Below are 22,298 nucleotides of genomic sequence, written 5' to 3'. Positions count from 1 at the left end.
TCTAGACAATAAAATGCAATAAAAAGGCCAACAAAATGTTAGAATATTTAGTTAAACTTCTCAAATTTGCAGATGAAACTAGATTAGGGAGGGTTGGCAAATATTGTCAAAGTAGCAAACAAAATAGCTAAAATTCAAGACTGTGCAGACACCTGGCAGGTGATGTTGAATGTAGGCAAGTGAAGGGTTTTGCATGTACAGTAGGTAGCAACAATATAAAACTATAAATACAAAATGGGAAACACTAAGAGAGAAGAGGCTACATATGAAAAAGACTTAGATGTGTATGTTGACACATTATTTACATCTTCTAGACAAGGCAAACAACATGTTAGGATATATAGCTAAAAGTATAGAATTAACATCAAAAGATGTAAAAAACTATGCAATTAACTTATAAAGCCTTATTTAGAATACTGTGTACAGTTTTGGTCACCACATTATGGAAAATATATTGCTACTTTGGAAGTCCAGGCTGATGGAACAGGAGCTGTTTAGTTTTGAGCAGAGAACAGTGCAAGTGGACCTGATACAGATCCTCAAGGAACATTCATCAAGCTACCCCAGCAGACACCTTTAGAATGAAAAGTGAGCCACATACAAGGGGACACAAGCAGATATCACCTGGAAGTGATTTTCAAACTGAGAAAAGAAGCCGTTTTCTTAAAGGGTTGTGGAAGTACAGTGTGGATCAACCTACTTAGCCTGATCCTGGGTTATTTAAAAAAACAGCTAAGATGTTTCAATAAATTACCTTACCAAATGAGCATGAAAGGCTGAAAGGCCTATTCTCATTTGTCACTGTACTTATATGCTGATGACAAAAAGATTATTGCAACACTTGACAAATTCAAAACACCACAATCAAGAAAATGATATACAGTATAACACAAACGTATAGACTAACTAACTGCGACCTTCAGCGCGCACTTGAGTGATTCCATTCCAAGGGTAAAGTGGCTGGGATGAGAATCAGCACCTCCAAGACTGAGGTTATGGTTCTCTCCCGGAAGAGAATAGAATGCTCTCTCCAGGTGAGGGGGGAACAGCTGCCCTTAGTGGAGGAGTTTAGGTATCTCGGGATCTTGTCCACGAGTGATGGAAGAGGGGAGCATGAGATCGACAAGTGGAAGAGGACAGCATCAGCTGTTTTGTGGGCTCTGTACCGGTCTGCGGTGGTGAAGCGGGAGCTGAGTTTGATCTACATCCCTGTCCTCACCTATGGTTTCGAGCTGTGGGTAATGACTGAAAGAACGAGATCATGGATACAAGCAGCAGAAATGAGATTTCTCCGCAGGGCCGCTGGGCTGACTCTCCATGATAGGGTGAGGAGCTTGGCCATCTGGGAGAGCCTCAGAGTAGAGTTGCTGCTTCTCCAGATTGAGAAGAGCGAGTTGAGGTGGTTTGGGCATCTCATAAGGATGCCCCCCGGTCGGCTTCCGCTGGAGCTGTTCGGGGCACGTCCCACTGGGCAGAGACCCCGTGGCAGACCCAGGACACGCTGGAGGGATTAAATCTCTCAACTGGCTTGGGAGCACCTGGGGATTTCCTAGGAGGAGCTGGAATCTGTTGCTGAGGACAGGGAAGTCTGGGTCTATCTACTCGGCTTGCTGCAACCACGACCCTCACCAGAAAAAGCGGAGTGAAAATGTATGGATGGATGGACAGACTAAGTAGACTATTGAAAAAAAAATAGACTGGCTTTCCGACCAGGATGTATCCCGCCTTGCGTCCGTTGATTGATAGGATAGGATCTTGACCCTGAACTAGATGAAGCTGTGAGAAAATGGATGGATATATAATAATAATTTATTCACAATAATGACATTTCTACAGTTCTTCATCACAACTTCATTTTATGAGTTAAGGCGGTCTATATATAATGACATATCATATATTTAGTTCTATATATTCTTTAAAAAAATATAACATTTGTCATACAGTGTTCATTAGCCAATAAGTTATTTTGTTTCAGGATTTACACATTAGCAGTGGTTATTCGTTATTTCATATGAATTTGTTTTAAACTATAATACATGCCAAATATTGCTTAAAACAGGCACAAACTTATTAAAATAATTTATTTCCAAGATGGAATCTGATACTGTTTCAATCATTATCGATTCATACGTTTGTTTTATTTAAATTATATTGAAACAATGTCTTTTAACAGATAATTTAGTCACATTTATTTCATGATGAGCCTGATGCTTGTAAATTGTGTGACTTCCAAGCAGTGGTGTGCAACTGCCTGAGCACTGTCAGGCTTGGTGGTTTTGAGCTGGCCAGGGCACTGCCGGCTTGCAAAACAGCAGCAAACCTTGAGTTTGTCAGACACCCCAAAGCTAACACATTATTAGTGAGACCTACATCAGTCTTCCATTCAAGCTAAGCTTGTCATAAGATTTGCAGTTTGAGAAATCATGAATGACTGAACAGGGAATGCTGCAGACTATATCCTTCCTGTGCTGGCACAAGAGTTGTAGTGGTGAGCCAGGATGACTGACAATTCCGAAACGGTGTGTGTGCGCACACACAGTATACTCTATACAGAAATTGCATTGTCTTCAAGACTTTATATGCTATTAAGCTACAAGCTAACCATCAATGGCCAAACCAGTGTGATATTGTGACATACCTGAAGTGATCCTGTTGTATCATTGACCATTTAAACAAATATTGAGAAGTACAGTTAAAATCATTTTTATTACTGACTTTCAAAATAAATATTCAAGAAATTCCTAAATTCTCCAACTAATCCTAACCAAGTCACCTCAGGAGAAAAGTGTATAATGCATATTTATAATGCAGTTTTCCTGTGTTTTTAATTGCATGATTAGGCAACACGGTGGTGCAGCAAATAGCATTGTTGCATCACAACACTGGAGCCCTGGGATGCTATTTGCGTGGAATTTATATGTTCTCCACATGTTCAGGTGTGTTTCCTCTGGGTGCTCCGCTCTGCTATGCCCACTTCCTGACCCTACCATGTATAGTGTGCAAATTTTAAAAACATTAAGCATAAAAAACTACAAATCAGTTTCTACTATGTTACAATAAATTAAGGCAGCACAGTTGTGCAATTGCTTCCCAAAGTGCTCGGGGCCCAGTGGTTCAATTCTGACCCTGGTGTAAGTGTATGCATGTTTTTATCTGCGTGTGCCCTGTGGTGGACTGAGTTCTATCTAGGGTACATCTTGCCTTACACCTGTTGCTTGCCAGGATAGGCTCCGGCTTCCCCACAGCGCTGATTTGGATAAAGTGGTTAGAAAATGGATGGATTTCCATGATTGTCTTCAGCAGGGGTTACTCTGAATAACTTCCAAATGCAGTTCCATAGCAATAACAAAATATGATATGGTTGTGCTTTACAAACTCATGTTACGTTTTCATTGTTTTAATTTATCATTGTTAGCAGAAGACTGAAACCTATAACAATAGAGTAAGGCAAGGTGCAGGTGCAATCAGGCTACTATATACAGTTTCTCTCTGTACTAGGTTAGGTACCAAGATCTGCCAACAGTGGTTTATCTACATGCAAGACGTGTCTAAAGTGCCTCTGTGAAAACAAGTGGACCTTTTCATGGCTCATTGCCATTGTAACTTCCTCTAGTCTCAAATGGATTACCATGGACACAAATTCAGACTCTCTCCTTTCAGATCAGGTCCCTAAAAGTTTATATAATTTTACAAAGAGAACAGGCAGCCAAGATTTCTTTGGCATTGCTTCATTTTCAGAGCCAGCTTTACTGGTCAACCTTGGAACAATGGTGTCTTTTGTAACTTCAGATACAATCAGTTAAATTGTCAGTAGTCAGTGAAACTTCAGATGGACTTCCTGAAGCTAAGAAAAAGCCTTTTTTTATTTTCTCAGTCATTACTTCCTAAGTAAACATTTCTAAACATTTACAGTCAGATTATGGATGGTTTAAACATGAAGTTATTTAGTATTCTGTTTATACAATTAGCTGATTAGGAATGCCACAACCGCACAAAACTGTTGATAATTTATAATAACAAATTAGACCCTATTGTTTATTTGGAGTCCCATATGGTAATACCCTGACAAAAGGTTAGCTTGAAAGAATATATACAGAGCACTATATTTAAAGATAGAGGTCCAGACAACATTTGTAACTCCTGTTGGAAGACCATCTGTAACTTTATCTCCTTTTGCTTCTTCCTGGCCTGCTGCCCACAGTAAGGGCCCACAGAAAACATTTTTAAACAAAACTGTTTTCAATTAATATACATGAGAAAGTTGACTAACATTTATTTGGACACATTCACAAGCCTTTTTCAGAAGCCTGCTAATGAAGCCAAAAAAAAGTGTTCAAGGTTTCTGTAGTGTTGAATTATATAACTAATTCATGATGCTCAAGTTACAATAAACCTAAATGAAGACAATACAAAACTCTTTTCAAAGGTTATTTTATTACTATGTTTAAACATACCCTGAAGCATGTTCAATGTAAAGTCTATATCAGAGCCACAGTGGCTCATCAGGCCAGAGTTCATTTTCTGTAGGTTTCTCTGGTTTCCATAGCATTAAGTGGACTATGAAGCACGTGACTCCCTGCTGGATGGTACTCTGGTCTATCATAGGAATTACCCCCCAGCAATCCAGTAGCATGAAACAGACATAACTATTCTAATGACTGATTCCATCTCAGAATTCTATTGGGAAAAAGAGAATCCCATTGACTTCAAAGAAAGATAAAGCACTGAATTTCTAGATACCATTCCCAGCTATTCAAAAAACAAGACACACTGAAGATATAAAACTACATCATTATGTGTAGTATGTGCTTCTGTGTTGTCCCATTGTTTGGCTATAATATTTTATTTCTCTGTGCTCCTTTGGTTTAGGTAGTAATACTTAAAATGTTATGGATCTAAAGAAAATAGCTTTTTGCATCTATAAGCCCTTTGCTGGTAAATTATAGCCATAATTACATAAGAATCTGACAGAACTCCTATAAAAATGCATAAAATGAATTAGTAGTTCTGATGAATGACAGAGCTCTAAGAATGTTTTATGCATGTTTTTGAGTCTCATAAAGCACAACCACTAAATTTTGCATTTGGAGTTCTTGGTCTTTATTTATGGCCTGTCACTGATATAAAATTTCTAGACTGCCATTTAACCAAAGCCAGTTTATAATTTTAAGTGTCAATGGTTCAGATTTAAGAGGGGTTTCTGGCATGCAAAAAACAATCATAATTAGGCAATTCGTTTTATTTAGATTATTCATCACAGACTTCAAAATGTGATAGAATTCAAAATAATTATTTCCACACTGAAATTACAGAAAAAGTAGCTATTCATTTATTTAAATTAATGAATGTCTTGATACATACTATATAATATGAGCACAATTCTCACATACCATATGCACATGTATACACTATGGCTGCAATAGTAGCAGTAGCAGCCATGGTATCTTTGTTGTAAATATGCTGTCCTTGTGTTATACAAATGTAGGGGAAAATGGATTATGTTGGAACAACCTGGAGAATTCAAAAATCCAGAATAGCGAACTGCACTGTAGAGACTTACAGAACTGTCAACAAAATACAGAATCTCAAATAACACATGGCTGGAAGAGCACAGAAAGGAAGAGACATTACCTACTGTATGACCTTTTCAGTACATAGGAATTGGTTAGTTAGAAATAGAAAAAACGTTTCAGAAACAGACCCTAGAAGTAAATATATCGTCAGTGATTGTATAAATCTTGATAGACTGTATCTATCAAAATAGATATAATAATTAGAAATAGATACATAGTAATTAATTTCACTATTTTTTAACATTAATGTGCTAATCTAGTTGTGAACACTAGATATTATTAAACTACATCAAATTAAATGTATTGACCATGAAAAGATGTAGTTACTTTTACTCGATATTGTACACAAGGTGCTATGATTAAAACACACTGGAAAAGCAGCCTTTACACACTGCCTAAATGGTGGATGTTGATGGAACTGAGATTTTTAACTATTTTAATATTACTGTATTCAATTCATACCCCATACTTCTTATAACTGTAACATGCAGAAAGTACCCTTCTAAATTATTATTTTTTTGTTCCACTGCAACTGGAAAGGTCAACCCCTTCGTGCAAGAAGACAGGCCAATTATTACCAAACAGCCATTACAAAGAGACTCAAGGGTCAATGAAGAAATAGCAGAGTGATCCCAGCAATAAGATGTGATTCAAAGTGAAAATAGGAAATAAAATAAAAAAGCATTAATCATAAATGAAAGAACTACTGCTATTACTACTAAATAAAAAATATTATTATTTGCTGTGTATAAATTCCCTTTTCCCTTTAAGATTACACAAATAAATACTGAATAGGCCAGGTACAGTATGCTGGTGTCATCCAAGGACTTGGTTGCAACAAACTGTAATAGACAACTGGCCACAGGCCAGTTTCATCAAGCATCATGACCTGGGGTGGATCAGAAAATTATTGCAGCAACTTGCAAGGAAAAATAAGAAGGTTTGGTTGTTCATCTGCCAAATTTCAATTCATACAGTGTGGTTCTAAAAACTTCTAGTTATCACAACAAAATGGCGGCAAGACAACCATATAGGTACTGTATAAAAGGGCACAATAGTGCCTACGCTGTTAATAGTATGCTCACTAGAATGATACCTAAGATACATAAGAATGGTTACAAATGGGAGGAGGCCAAAAGTTAATCAGGAGAAGAGTGTTTTTTTTAAGTTACAGTAGCTAAAGTTACAAGCTGTACAGTACATAAACAATGAAGAAAACGTAATGGTAATTAAGCATTCTTTTTGGTTTAGTCAGGAAACCTATTTTTATATACATTCATCCTATTGATACTACAAGTACAGTATATGAAGCACAGAATGAAGTTTGGAGTTAGATGACCTATCAGTTATTGAGCAGGGGCAGTTTGCATGACAAGCCATGTTCCTCAACTTGATTTATGTCCTGTTGCGGGTGTAAAATACAGTAATCACTCATCCACTGGGATTAAATTGTTCAAAAGCCTTGTGGTTTTTAAACCACAAAACCCTGGTAGGCAATAACAAAACACTACAGGAAAAATAGGTTAGCTTAACAGGTCTGTGGTTACACATCATTAAATACTGCTTTAGCTCATTAAAGACAATAAAATCAATGAATGTAAGATAGGACAAACAATACAATTAAAAAAGATATTATTGTACCAAATAGATTGTTGTATTTCTCTTGAATCTCTGCATCATGATGAAGATAAGATGGTAAGGAGTTGTATCATTAGAGGAAGAAGGGTCAGACTTTTCCTGCAAGACCTCTGAGATATCATTATGAGAGAACTGTTTTGATGATGAATTTTTAGCAACAGGTGCAGATGATGAAGGTTTGCTGGAATGGTTCAACCACAGTCTGTGATGGCTTTTTGAAGAATATTGAGATGGTAGCCACTTCGAATTGGTTTGGAAATACCTTTGCACTTCCTTATGTAGCATTATCATCCTTGCTTGAAGTTAAGGCTTCATTCCTTAAAGAGATCATTCTCCATAAAGCATTCCTTTGGCAAGATGAGAAACAGTTATATGAGCTTTTCAAACTCATCCTTGCCTAACACCTTACTTAAAAAGCTTGAAAATTTGGAGCCTTCACTCCCAATTGCATCAAATGAAGCAAAATCTTCCAAGTCTCACAAAGCATCTGCCCAAATTTTACACTAATATCCAGGTCAGTTTTACCTCATCGAGTGACACTTTTTGACAATGATGCAGTCAGTAAGTCTGTACCTTTTTCAACACTCTGTCATTGTAGGTCTTGGATCATTCTCAACAAGATCCAAAATCTACCTGAAGTTTCGGCATATTGCATACAATAACTCTTGAAAGTTATTCTGATACCCTGGTCCAGGAGTTGGATAAGGGTCATAGTGTTTAGGGGTGACAAGACAACTTTATGTTTGGAGTGGGCAAACTCCAAAGTCCAAATCATCCAAAATGACCAGCATTTAAAAAGGCAAGATTCTTCTTAGAAAGGTACTGCATTACCTCATGAACTATATACTCAAATTCCACAGTTGCTGAGGGTTTATTGTAACTGTATCAGTTTTTCACAAGCAAGCCTAAAAAGCTTTGGTTATGCAGTGGAATGAGAATGCCAGCTTGGATGATAAAGGACTAATATTTTTGTTACATATTTAATCACCTGGCGGTGGGGCCCCCCAGCTGCTTGGCAACCAAAGGAACTCGTCCGAGTGTAGGTGGAACATTCAGATCCAAATATGATGAACCAGAAATATGTAACCATGATTCCACAATCATCGGCGCACAATTGCCTGAGCACCACCAAACATTGGGTTGAGATCATACATCAAGGGCTTTTCTATCTCCTGCTGAAAAGACAACACCTCAGACTTCCCGCATAGCTACTGTAGATCTTTGTTGTTGGTAAGAGATGTGCCTCTGTACTGATCAGCACTAAGCAAACTGTACAGAGCTGCATTGTAGGTGGCACTGCCCTCTTTGAGCCATCTGTCTTTTCATGTCACAAGCTATGCAGTCCTACACAGCTAGTTCAAAATCATTTTCAATTTTTTTAAAAAAAGGCTTATCTTTTCCAGTATACCAGCCAAGTATGAACCTGCCCAGTTGCCCAAAGAAAGGCACATTTTAAAATGGCAAGAACAAAGATCTTGCAGTCACATTACCTTTCCACTATTTGGAAACCTAATTAAATTAAATCAAAGTGTGTCCCTCAATGTTTTGTTAAGCTGCACTTCAAAACAGTTTAAAAAAAAAGTTTAAAAAACTTGGACCTGCATAAATGTAACTCCTTTTTATATAAGTGCTCATATGATAGCATCAATTGAGTTAAGCTCCTCAAATATATCATTTTAATACAAGAATACAAACAATATTTTTTTACATTTTTTAGCATAGTCCTGACTACCCATGACAACCAAGATGAAAAAAACAGAATATCCAGCATAGATCAGAGGGGTGACAGATAAGTTCTCTGTCCTACTAAACCAGTCTGGGAATTTAACTGCAGAATTCTCCATCACATTGTACAAGTATGAAATGCTATTCTTTGGTGTATTTACAAATCTGCATGATTACACCTTCTCCTTTTAAAATCATCAGTTTGCATTGCTACAGCTGGTTCAGACAGGATGGAGCCATGTCTGGATCACATTCCCCAGAAACCTTTAGGGAATGAGCTGCTGCTGAAGATGCTTGGGACAGGTGATAGTTTAAAAAGCAGGAAGCAGAGGCTTTCTGTGTATTTCTAATCTGCTATCTGGAAACACAAATAACCTGGGAGGAAGGAGTGACCAAGCCTGGAACTATGGATCTGGAACTGTGGGTTTGATTGAAAGAGTTTTGTGAAGAGTCTCAGGGAGAGATGGGGATTGTGAAGAGTCTAAGTGAGACTAAACTTTAGAACTGTTTGGTTCTGGAAGCTAGTAGGTAGCTCAGCTCCCTGGCAGAATAGTTTGGAATTTGAAGTGTAGTCAGAAGCTTAAGTTTTTTTTCTTTGGTTTTAAGGTGTAGTTTATTCTTCTGTAAACTCTAAATTGCACTGTTTTTTAAGCTTACAGCTGTATTAGTGTGTCTGTTGTCCTGGTCCCACCTATTTTAAAGAACTTGTTATGGCACACCCAACGGGTTGTCACAGCATGTACTGTACATAATAAAACCATGAACAGATGGAAGACCTCTACATGTAAACTGTGATACGTCACTGTTCAGAAGCACTCGCATATTTAAAAGAAATCCATTTTAAAACATAAAAACTATTGAGGTGTCTTCAGTTAAACTGGAAATAACGTTATTCTTGTTTCAAGCAGTAGATAAAACACAGTAGCCTCCTTTAACCTGCTTTGTAACTTATTGCACCTACATGGAAGTGGGCTTTTACAGCTACAACCTCAATTTAAATTATTTAAAAAATCAAGTTTACCATCTTGCACATAAATCTCCAAGTATTAAAAAAACATGGCAATTTACAAGCACATTCTCCACTAATGGCATGATGTGAATTGAATCTGTCAGCCCTGTTTTTTGAACAGCGGTTACAATAACTAGATATGCAAAGAATAAGGGACAGAACACTTACAGAGAGCCTGAAAAGAGTGAAATAATAAATTCCAAAGCTTTCTTGTTGTCATTTCCAAATGATTTCACATTACTCTTCAGCTTTAACCAGTTATGACATGGATAAAAAGTGAAGGCAACATTTGGGAAATAATGTACTTTTGTTAATTAAATGCAAATATTTCTGCAATGTCTGGCCCTAGTTATATACTTTCAATCTCAGGATAGTAGTTCCCAGGTTCTCTGCAATAACAAGACTTCAAACTTTTGTAAAACATTGTAAAAACCCTGCAAAACATCTTGTCTAAAATTAGTTATTAACACTTATCAATGCTTCAGCAAATACAGCAGAACCCTTCATCAAGACAAACAGACAGGTACTCTATCTGTCTAGCCAAAACGTTTTTCATAATGAAGACTTGTGTCTGCTGAAACACTGACATGTGTTAATTAATAAATCATTTTGGAGTAGAGAGAGTGTCCTCCCAATTGATTCTTCTATTTTAATTGATTTTTACTGGACAGCACTTACACAACAAATTAAGCCACCTCAAAACTCAAAAAGGCTTTATAGTCTACCCTTCTCAGAATGTTAAGCCTTTGAAATCTGTTTTGACCTTATGTTTACGTTTCAAGAGGCTGACAAAGAATAACATAGTCCCTCCTTTTGAAGACTGTTTATGTTTGAAAGTTGTGACTTATTCTGTTATAATGGACACAGATTCATTACCTCTTGTGCCTTGAGAATCTGGACAACTGAGGTGTTTGTAGCATGCTCTCTTAAGACAGAATTATTAGAATATTGTCTTAGAAAATGTAAATGTAATGTAACACTTACACAATTTACTATCATTTGTTAAAAACAGCTCAATTAAACTGTTCCTTGTCCTGCCTCTTTTCGCATCCAAGTCAGCTTTTACAATCATATTTCAAATGCAATAGAACATGTTGGACTGCACAGTATGTAATCACATTAGTGTTATATTAATTCTACATTTATTTTCATTATGAAAAAGGACCAAAGCATGTGGCTCTTAGACTTGTGCAATTCTCTCTGACCAGCAGTCTTCTGTACAATAATAATCAACATATAAATATAAAAAAGCTGATCTGAAATGTACACTTTCGTTTCAGGGAAAAATGTATTATCTGGTCACAAACAAGGGGATGTGTGGGTAAGCCAACAAAGCTTACAAAGGAATTGGGGTAGCAGGTGCAAACAAAGCTGTAATGAAGGAAACGAATGACAGGATTTCTTTTTAGCCCTGTCCCATCTGTGAAAATCTGATATACTCTGGGAATGAAGCTATGGCATTAAAATGTCAAAATACCAATACATGATTTAAAAGTAACTGATTTATCAATTGCATCGGAACCCCCTCAAATTAAAATGTAAAAAATCAAACTTAATAGGAAATAAAGGCCATTTTAATAAAGAGTGAAATTGTGAAAAAGAGAAGCATTGTACACATTTCAGTAGTGTTGCTTTTGTTTTAACATTTGCACTCAACATTTTCAATAAGGAAAGAAACTGCAATGTTCAATTATTATATTAACTGACAGATTTCATTTAAATATTTCTATGCTCTTTTATAACATTACTTAAATATTCATAATATTAATTTTAGTGATATATTCACATATTCAACAAATGTTGTTTTGTTTTTCCCTTTAGTTTTCTATAAACCCACTAGACATACATTTGCACAAAAAAAGCAAATGTACTTCTTTGCTGTAAAGGAGTTTAACTACATTTCTGCAGCAAGATGAATAATGAATGAATGTATTGAATCCAAATTTTCTGACTGTGTTTATGAAATTTATAACAATACTTTTTTATCATGAAACAGAACTTGTTCAGAGTTTTTTAAAAAAACTCCCATTAACATTTTTAAAAGGCTCATTAGGGACTGTCTAGATGCCTAACAAAGGTCTAGACCACACACACACACTTCAACTCTGCAATACAGTTAAAAAGATTTTATATTAAGCATGATAGATATTAAATTCTAACAAAATTATAAGTGTTTACTTAGAGATACTGATACATTTTCTATCACTTTTTAAAACAATAAAAGTAGTCATTTTAATTGCAATAGCAAATTGTTTTTTATAAGAAATGTTCAGTGCCAAGTTAAAAACAAAATAAATCTTACAACTATATCATTATTTGACCCCCCCCCCAATTAGTTTTTTAAATAAGTATAAAAAAATCAATAATTTTATACTGCTCGGTCAATTGATACATAGATACACAAGAAGACACCATGATAATGAACACAATCATCAGTCATGAGTGACACTGCCATTAGTTATAAGCCATGACAACCCATTAAAGCTGTTTCAAAACCAGCCTTGGTGGTAGGAAACCATAAAATCAGAAGAAAGATTGAATAATGAGTAAAAGTGTTGTAAGCTTTTTTTTCTGTGGATTAAAGCCTGACTCTACACAATTCCCCCTGGCTTGGTGTAACGATGACAGACAACAAGAGCAATTCTAGTCCATTTGTGTAAGCTATCCAAGCGTTGTAGCTGTTCCCATGTTAGGAAGAACATTGTACTTCATTACTTTATATTACCCAGTATGGGTTTTCTCTCACAGTCGTGTTGCCACTCAGACAAATCACTGGCAGATTGAGTGTCACAGTCACATAACCTCATACAAAGGACCAAGGACTCCCTGTGAAGATATGCAGTGAAGAATACTGCCAACACTAAAGAACATTCTCTCTGCCAGTTCACACAAAACAAATCTTGCAGCTGACAGCATAATTCACAAGAGTCTAAAACCCACTCAGACTAACAGGCTAGCTTCCCAAGTCTTTATTTTATTTTAATTCAGCCTTATTTGTTGAAATGGAAAAGGAAAGAATTATTCTGAAGCTAAATGTATTCCTCTCCGTGCTTCAATGAATACTGTTGAGACTAATACCAACTAATCTGGTCATCAAATACCTCTGTTGCTCACTACTGGAAATCTGTTTCCTTTTTCAACAAATTCAGAGAGAGTGGAACTACAGAAGGACATGCTGTTTAGCAGGAACCTGAAAGCAGGAAAGAGCACACAAAAGCTTTTTCTTCAATACTATCATTCAGCTTATGTCATTTGGAACAAAAAAGACAGATTCCTGGATGTAAATCGTGCACTGCCACTGAAATGCCAACCAAAGTTCAGTAGTAGCATAGTGAATTACCATTTGTTCAATTAATATAAACTAAAATGTATGTTTATGGCTTATTGGATGATGAAAGTGACCATCTTGTAAATACTATACTGTGCAGTTCTGTAACATTTTGATTATAAAGTAGAACACATTAAATACTTTTTTGCTTATTGTTAAGGATTTGTTTGTATTTATTTATGTGTTATTATTTATCATCATTTTCATGTGTTTTGCAAGTAATCCTGGATACGGACATCTAATAATAATTAGTAAAATCCACTTGTTAACCATACTGTAATTCTCACTCTCTCAAATTTGAAGTAAAAAGGTGGTCGTACTATAATAATGGACTATAATAGTTATAAAGCCACAAGAAAATGCAGTTACTGATTTACACATTTAATCTGCTCATCATTCATGGTCATGGCAAACATATTAAATGGAGTTTCTAATTGACATTTAAAATTGAAGGGCTAACACACAGCCACACCTACATAAGTACAATATAAACACAGGTAATGACCATCCCTTTTCCAGAATAGAATGTCATTACTTTCGCAGTAGCTCCTTCATTTTACCTCGTGAAGTTAAATGGGGGTCTTGTCCTTATGGTTAGATTCTGGTTCCTTAATGAGATAAATCCATTTTGTATATCAAATTGCTCACGTATAGTACTAGACTGCTCAATACTATGGTTAGTGTGCAGTGACTGAATCATTAATTTGAACAACCTACAATAACAATAAACAATAAAATGTGATGTGCATCGGCCTCCCAATGTAAGCGTGGCTTGTGTTGCTCATCCCTAACTGGCTTTCAATGTATGCCCATCAGGCATCTCCAAGCCTTAAGCCAAACAGCCTCCACCAACAATTGTGAAATCCACTATGCCAAAAGGTCAGCATCCCACTGTGGGGGAGTTTAATGCTACTGGGAGTCATAGGCAGTGATGTCATCTTAACACATTCAACTACAAGGAACAAGAACAAGTTTATTCCATGCTGAATGGAAAATAAAGAAGAAAAGAAACACAATGTTTCTGCTGTGGAGCCTTCTTCAGGTGTGTCATGGAATAAACCTTTACTTGTTCCTTTGCAGCCTATGCATGCTGATGCACCTACCTACTTGAACATTCATCTTATATACCTTAAGACCTATAGCAAATACATATCAAAACTCAACTTCATTCAATACACACATAGATGAAAATGCATTTGAAATGTATTTTCTATACACAGTTTACAGAAAAAAAAGACATTTTTGGAAGGAACACAAAGTATCGGCTTCAACCGTATAAGCTTCCCAGTCATGTGGTTGGACCTGGTACTTTTGAGTCCATTCAAGAAATGGTTGAATGAGATCCTTGAATCAATTAACTACCAAATGGGTCAGATGGGATGAATGGCCTCCTTTCGTTTGTAACCTTTGTTATATTCCTAAATAAAACCTTACTGGAGAAAATCATGATACTGTGTAGAATTTCAAATCTTGTTGTGAAGAATGTTATTTTGTTTTGTTTACTGATTTGGTTTTAGTTCAGATTGAAGTATCATATAATATTCTTCTTTTTCTAATTTGAATAGAAGAGATTAAAATCTACAAATATCTCAATATTTTTTAGTTACCTGTGAAGTAAAAGGTCCTGAATCATTCATAATCAGAAATTAATGGACTAACATCTAGCAGTGGATGTCTGAACCTTTACCACCACAGAGTCTGTAGATACTGTCTTTTATAACGATGAGAGACTGACTCAATTCTAAAAGCAAAATAATATGTAAATACCCTTACATTTGAGAAAATACAATACTTTCCACATTATTTATATGTACATACATCTTTGTAGCCATTTTAAAATGCTGTTACAATTACTTTTCTTTTTTCGGTCTTTAGGTTAAATTAAGAGATAGCACCTGTGAGGCATCCAAAGGAAAATTGCACAGTTTGCCTATGGATGTCACTAACAATGATTCCCTTCCTATAGTGTCTTAAAATACATATTTTTAAATATAGATTTTAGTTCTCCTTACATTTTTATTACATTTTGAAAACTAACCTAACAAATATCCAACCAAACATCTAGCATGTGGGAAAATGTTAGAACACAGAAATACCACATTTAATACAGCATTATTTTATATACACTAGCTAATATTTTAGTTTTAGTTCTCAAACCTTCTCTTATACAGATTAAACCTACAGAAATTTGGTCAAGCTCTTCCTAAACTACACCCTTCAAAGGGTAGGCTGACCCTGAATTCTTTATTTCTACAGAATGTGTTTACTTTGTCAGCTCATGAAAGCCTGATTTTTACTGTGACAAAACTGTCTATTCAATTATTAACGAAGTAAATGGGCAGTTTTGTAATAATAAGTTACTCAAAATACCAACAAAAATGTGTGTAATATTAGCTATTTCAATGATTGCAGAACATGTATTATCATGTGTCTAGCAAAGCAACTGAATGAAAACCTTAAGAAACAAGGATACAATTAGATATCATAAAGAAATGCAAGGCAAATACTGTATGTAATCTATAGTACTCTTTTATGAAAACAGGTGGTATCAACGTTTCATTCACTATAATTTCATTCACTTTAATAGCTTTTCCTGCAAGACCATACCCCCAATGAAATGTCACTTTCTTTGTGATTGAGAATTCATCAAAGCGGCATTTATACTATTCAGAATGAGAAGGAAAAAAATACAGCTCACTATTGAGCAGGTACCAACACATTAAAAATCCCAGTTCAAAAGCTTTGTTACAAAGGCATCTTTTTTTTTCAAGAGAAAGGATAAAAAGCTGGCTTGGGTATCTTTTTAAATCTTTGTCTGGATTACTATCCAAAAGATTAAACCAACCATATCAGTCTGCTCTGTGTAACTTTTCTACAGAACATGAATAATAATGAAGCTGCATTCAGAAGCTGAATCTTTTAAATATGTCAAATCAATTTAATTTTTTTATTTGGTTTTTCTTTTTAGATTAGAAAGTAAGTGTGGTATTTATAGAACTAAACATTTCCTAATTTCTGTTTTCCTATTTTTTAAATGTTTCGTTTTTCTTACTTGAAACTCAAACTATTATATAATAAACACTATATTGTATAGGTTGTTGGAAATGAAATAGATAAAATTAATCTCTCAACTAAAAGGATATGTTGGGTTTCAATGGCCATAATATTACTGCACTAAAACATTTAAAATCTATTTTTAGGAGCTGTTAATTCGCTATTTAATAACGGCAGTACTTATGACAACTCTTAATGTATCTACGCACAGTTTTAAAGCTTTGAGATTTAAATTTTAAAAGAAAGTTTCCAAAAATCACTCAAATTACACAGCTTAAACTATTTTACAACTGTCATTTTTTCAATCAAAAAACAGTCCATTTGAGCGTTAAAAGTTGAGTTCTCTTTCTTGTATGTAGAGTGCCCCAAACAAAAACTTTGACTTTTAAGAGTCATACATAGCCTGCTTATTATATTTCTTCAAAGTATTAATTCTACTGTATATAATTATAAAACTAGAACATAATCAAAGATTTCAGCACACGTTTTCTATCCACTTTTGAGATAGCCATAGCGTCAAGGCTATTGAAAATAAAAAAGACTGCATAATTGTTCACTGCATAAGGTAAGAAAGGTAAGAAACACGAACTCGGTCATACCGAATAATTAACGAGGCTGAAATTGGCTGAATAATTACTAGTTTCAAGGTTCTTTCTGGTTTCATTGTCAAAGCAAAAGGTTATATATAATTGGAGTCCAATGAGCACCAATGAGTCCAATGTTTCATCTGGACGGCTCAAGGTATGAGGAAAGACAGGTTTAAGATCTCGGCACGTCACCACACAAATTAAGGAGAATGCCATTACAGTAACAACGACTTCTTAAAAAGCTGATAATCTCTGGTTGTCTGCTCTATCGCGCAAAATTTACAGCAGCGCTAAAGCACACCTTTCATTGTTTGACGTATCATTTGACAAACGGCATATGTAATTGGGTTTACAGAGACAGGACCCAGTGATGATGTCATCTATGATTAGTTTTCCAGCACATAGTGTTGAATAATAGGTGACTGTAATACATACAAGCTTAGAAAAAATAAGTCATTGGAGGTGTTCATCATAAAAAGCCTCCTTATAGTAGTGTACTAAATACGAGGTGATCCACACAATTTAGATCAGATGCTGTTTTTTTGCACATTTGCACAAAAGACATAAATAATTTCGCATCCATAAAATAACACATGGCATACACCTGGCGTTTACTAAACCACAGAAGTGTGATTTTTAATTAATTCATATTATTTAGTAAAAGCAGTCAGTATCTTACTGTGTGATAAAGTGAGCAACAACAAGCAAACCAACCAGTTTCTTCATTACTTCACTGTATAATTAAGAGACAATAACTATTATGTTTTAATGACCACACAGCTGATACTGGTCACTGATGAACACACTACTGAAAAACACACAATGGGGATTTTATACCTTAAATGACATTCAATAAATTGTCAATTAAAGTGAATAATAATCCCAGAGATATCTGAAGTTCAAATAGTCTGCTTTCATATGTAGATGAGACAACCAGCTTGTCATTTCCAAACAGTACCTTGCTAATTCAGCGTGAAATCTTTTACGATTGCACAACATTTCGCCATGCAATGGAATTGAGCTCGTTGTTCAGAGGCTACTGTAGAAAACGAATGAAGTAAACTGAAAATCCTTACCGAACTGAAAAATGAAAAGCAGCTGACAGAGTGCCAGAAAGCTGGAAATTGACAGTTCCATATTCTTCAATTTCAAGTCCAGGAGTTGAGCAAAAATGGTAAAAAATCGTTTTTTTTTCAGACATAGAACTGTACTCCAGTGGCGTATATGGATGCTATATTTGATTCATACCGGTGGAATATCGTTTTCCCCCTCAACATTCGCTCTTCGATCTTGAAGCACGGCTATTGCCTGAAGACTGGGTACTCCGGTGTGAATGAAGGGAGAATAATTGTGACTGTGCACCGCCCACAGCCATCTCTTCATGCAACACAGCTTAGTTGAACACAAACTACACAGGAGGAGCCAGGGTTTCTACGAAACTTGTGATATTCAATTCAAAATAATTAAACCCATCGTCCAATATCAGATATCAGATAATATCAGTTTCATTTCAAATAATATGTGCATAATACCAATTTGTCAGACCAGAAGCATGAATGAAAAATAATTGTTGCTTTCAAACACAAATTATTAATAGAACCTCTGATTATGAGTTTTCATAAACTTTCTACGAACAAATAAAATGCATCAAGTACGAATTTGTAAGCGAAACGGTCGCAAATATTTAAATAATTAAACGTCTTCTCAATAATATACAGTACTGTAAATTATCTGGAAAACAATATGAGAATGATCATCAGAAATTGAAGACATCTACACCGGTAGAGTCAAATGTACAATTAACCCAACAAGTGATAACCAGTCAAATAAGAAATTGATTGTTTCAAAGTTTCTGAAACACAAAAGAAAAAAAATAAACTAAATTCTAATATTATTAAAGTATTAGCACCCAGGCCACATTCAAAACAGAATATAATACATTACATATACAGGTATCTGTTTGTGAAGAGTGTGTATGTAGATGAAACCACGATAAAACAATATATTTCAGAGGATGAGATTCTGTAAAGTAGGAATGGAGGGCAATGACCTAGCTAGAGAGAGGCAGGATTCCTATGAATGGTAACACAACAGATCAGCAGTGACCCTGAAAAAATAGGAGTAGTTGAGGGACATTAGGTCAAAAGAAGGAGATTGGAAGGGGTGTGAGTCTTCATTTCAAAAGAGGCAAAATCTTCAGAGTCGACAAAGTGCTTTCTCACATTCACAGTTACACACTGCCTATACACATAAACCCCACACAGAAAGCTAACCAGCCAGCTTTGAACTGCTATGGCCACTTTTTTACTCTCTTTCTTTCTCTTTAGGCAGAGAATGGAATGAGAAGGCTTATGGTGGCACAAGCTTTTTTGTATTGACATAAAAATAAAATGATAGAATATACAGCTACATGTAATTTTTTTATTTTATTCATACAAGTGAACAATATTTTAATTTGCAAAGGAACAAGTAATAGGTTTATTCCATGCTGAAAAAAAAAAGAAAGAGAACACAACGTTTCGGCCGTGGAGGCTTCTTCAGTTGTGAGAAGGCTCCACTGCCGAAACATTGTGTTTTCTTTCTTCTCTTTTCAGCATGGAATAAACCTATTACTTGTTCCTTTGCAGCCTAAGCATTCTGATGGCAAAAAAAACCCAAAAAGAAGCATTGTAAGAAAATATTATTTCAATGCTGTATCGACCAACTTCACTGAATGAGTAGTGCTAAGATTTCAGTGGATCTATATATACTGTATATATCTTTATAATTTAAAGAATTTGATAAATATGTCTCAAATCTTAACCCAAACTGCTTTGTTAAACATTCTCTGTGGGGGAAAAAATAGTCCTTTTCTTTTCTTTTTTTTAAGTGGAGATCTGAAACAATTTAATGACTTCACAAAACCTGAGTTCCACACAAATGTGATTCCTTTTTCATCTAGTGGCAGGATTTTCAACTTCAATAACATACCCCCCTAGTGTTCTCTGCTGTTACCCTTTGGAATAAATTTACATAATTTATCCTAGATTATCTTTAATTTATGCAGGTTCAGTTACTAGGTTCCATTTTTCAATGAGGCATGGGATGACTGCTTTAACTCAGAGAGCTTGTGCATTCATAGTTTCTTTGCAATCTAAAGTTTATGTCTTTCATTTAAAAAGATGATAAGGCTACGTTTTTTTTTGAATGATATATTAATAAATAATCTATTAAATGGAATATCAATGATCAGTTAAAATTCAAACTGTGAAGAATGTTAAGAAATGTGAAGAAAATTCCCACTCTATTTATAAACTACTTTATGTCTGTCACTCTACTGCAAAACATTCCTAAATTAAGAAATTTTTTACAGTTTAAATTTTTTTCCATGATTATTATTTTATCATTATTAAACAAAATGTAAGGGTTTCTTCATGATCTGAAAATAATTAAACTTATGAATATGCATCGATTGAGCAATCAAAATTCAAATTCAAAATTCAAATTTTGCTTTGAATTGACAATTATATGGCAGGAAATTGTGTATATATATATGTATTTAGATTATCTTAAATAAATTGCATGAATTACAGTATAATTTGTTTCCATATTTGATAATAGATTTTTCTAGACTCTTAATTCAGTTTTCTCTGTACCATAATATGGTATAGTGAGTTCTTATGTGAATAATAATTTGAGCCACACTGTCCAGCATGTGACCTAATTTTTGGTAAATCTGGCAGATGTGCAGACTGCAGACAGTGCATGATTAGGTGCATGATAAACCCTTATAAGTTCTGTGTTTTTGCACTACTGTTATTGAGATCAACAGCTCAACCATTAATCAGAATTCTGTAAAAATATGTCATCCTCTACACATAATACTTAGAAGGCTAGTCTGTGTTCAGTAAAACCAGAGGGTAGAGTACAAGTCAGTTGGCAAAGCAGAACTAATTGGCAGAACCACACTGTTCAAGAGAAGACTTTTTTTTTTAGTTCCTTGCTGAAGAAGACAAGAATTAAATAAACTATTTGTCTTAAATACATAGAATCTTGTTTTGGATTAAACTTTATTTATACTGTAATAAAGAACGTTTTTTATTTTACTCTTACTTATGCATCCTGAAACAAACTATCGATAACAGTTGTCCTTAGACTATAATAATAAATTATTTAACATCCTTAAAATGACACACAAGCTGCAGTACATACTCAGTCTGTAAGATCTAACACACATTTTATGATCAGATCTTGGTTTCTATGCCACTATTAAACTGGATTAAAATTTAAAAATTATGATCCAGTCCAATTGTCTTTAACATTCCCATGATGACGGGATAAGTGAAAATGGACACCACTCTACATGATAAAAAAACAAGTGGAACAGACGAGCAAAGTAATATTTGAGAACTGCTCAAGCATTTCTTCAGGAAAGGAACTCAGACCAACAGATACATTTTCATTTGTTTAATTGATGTATAACAAAATAGGATGGAATCAGAGAAAGACTGACTGCAATATCTTACACACACCTATTAGAAACAATAAGGTTCATAAATAAAACTCTGAATGAAATCATTGTTAAAAAGCACATTGTTAAAAGTCTTTGTTAGCCTACCCGTGTTTTTCGTAAACTTCAAAAAAGAAGACTTTGTTAACAACAAGCTTGTGCAAGATTATTTACAAAGAGAAGTAAAAGAGCATTTAATTTATCTGTTCCCAATAAGGAGAGGTACAGATTGACTCACCCAGATCATCAGCCACACCTGTGTATACTGTTACAAGTGTAACAGTACAAGTGGATAACATCTACACACTGGAGAATACCGTACACTGAACAAATACTAAGATAAGTGATCTTTTTCACATACAATACTTATTATATTACCAGCAATTTCCTAACTGTATTGACATGTAACAATTAACTTACAAACACAAGTAAAATAACCCTTGAAGAGAAAATACAAAGTCAAATGAGGCAAAGATAAGAGATATGATAAAGGTAAATTCAATAGACTGATTAGCAACATTTGTGATTAAAAAGGCCGATCAACAGTGATCTAAAAAGAAGGTGACAGGCTATAGAAGTGCTATAGTGTGGCTATCACTGGAAGCTATACTAGCTGAACATCTATAACACATGCTTTGTGCCAGGATTCAGATGCCATATTGTGGGATTCTGCCCCATGCCTACTGCACAAGCATGTGTCTATTTACTTGTATCAGAGCCACACATCATCCGAGCTTGTGTAACAGCTGTTAAGTGGGGCTCAAATCTAGTGAGAAATGCATCCACAACATGACTATTGTATTTTCCTCTAGCAAAGAAAGCATGAGCAGTATGAGAACAGATGCTGTGCTGCAGAAGAAGCTGTCAGTAAAGTCACTAGGGACTTGTGAGAAAA

At 35.1% G+C, this 22,298-nt stretch overlaps 1 protein-coding gene across 3 annotated transcripts in view; it reads right to left on the bottom strand.

Annotated features, from left to right (window-relative positions):
- Positions 1–18,287, bottom strand: part of LOC148829647 (receptor-type tyrosine-protein phosphatase zeta-like) — an 87,651-nt gene extending 69,364 nt beyond the window's left edge. For all 3 annotated transcript variants that reach the window (XM_088922928.1, XM_088922929.1, XM_088922930.1), the window contains exon 1: positions 17,991–18,287. In XM_088922928.1, coding sequence (XP_088779054.1) covers positions 17,991–18,051 — 61 coding nt within the window. In that variant the 5' untranslated portion in view covers positions 18,052–18,287. The remainder of the gene's footprint in view (positions 1–17,990) is intronic.
- Positions 18,288–22,298: the final 4,011 nt, after the last annotated feature.

Source organism: Atractosteus spatula, chromosome 8 (assembly GCF_055471065.1).
Source record: "Atractosteus spatula isolate fAtrSpa1 chromosome 8, fAtrSpa1.hap1, whole genome shotgun sequence".
NCBI lineage: Eukaryota > Metazoa > Chordata > Actinopteri > Semionotiformes > Lepisosteidae > Atractosteus > Atractosteus spatula.
This window is presented reverse-complemented; position numbering and strand designations above follow the sequence as displayed.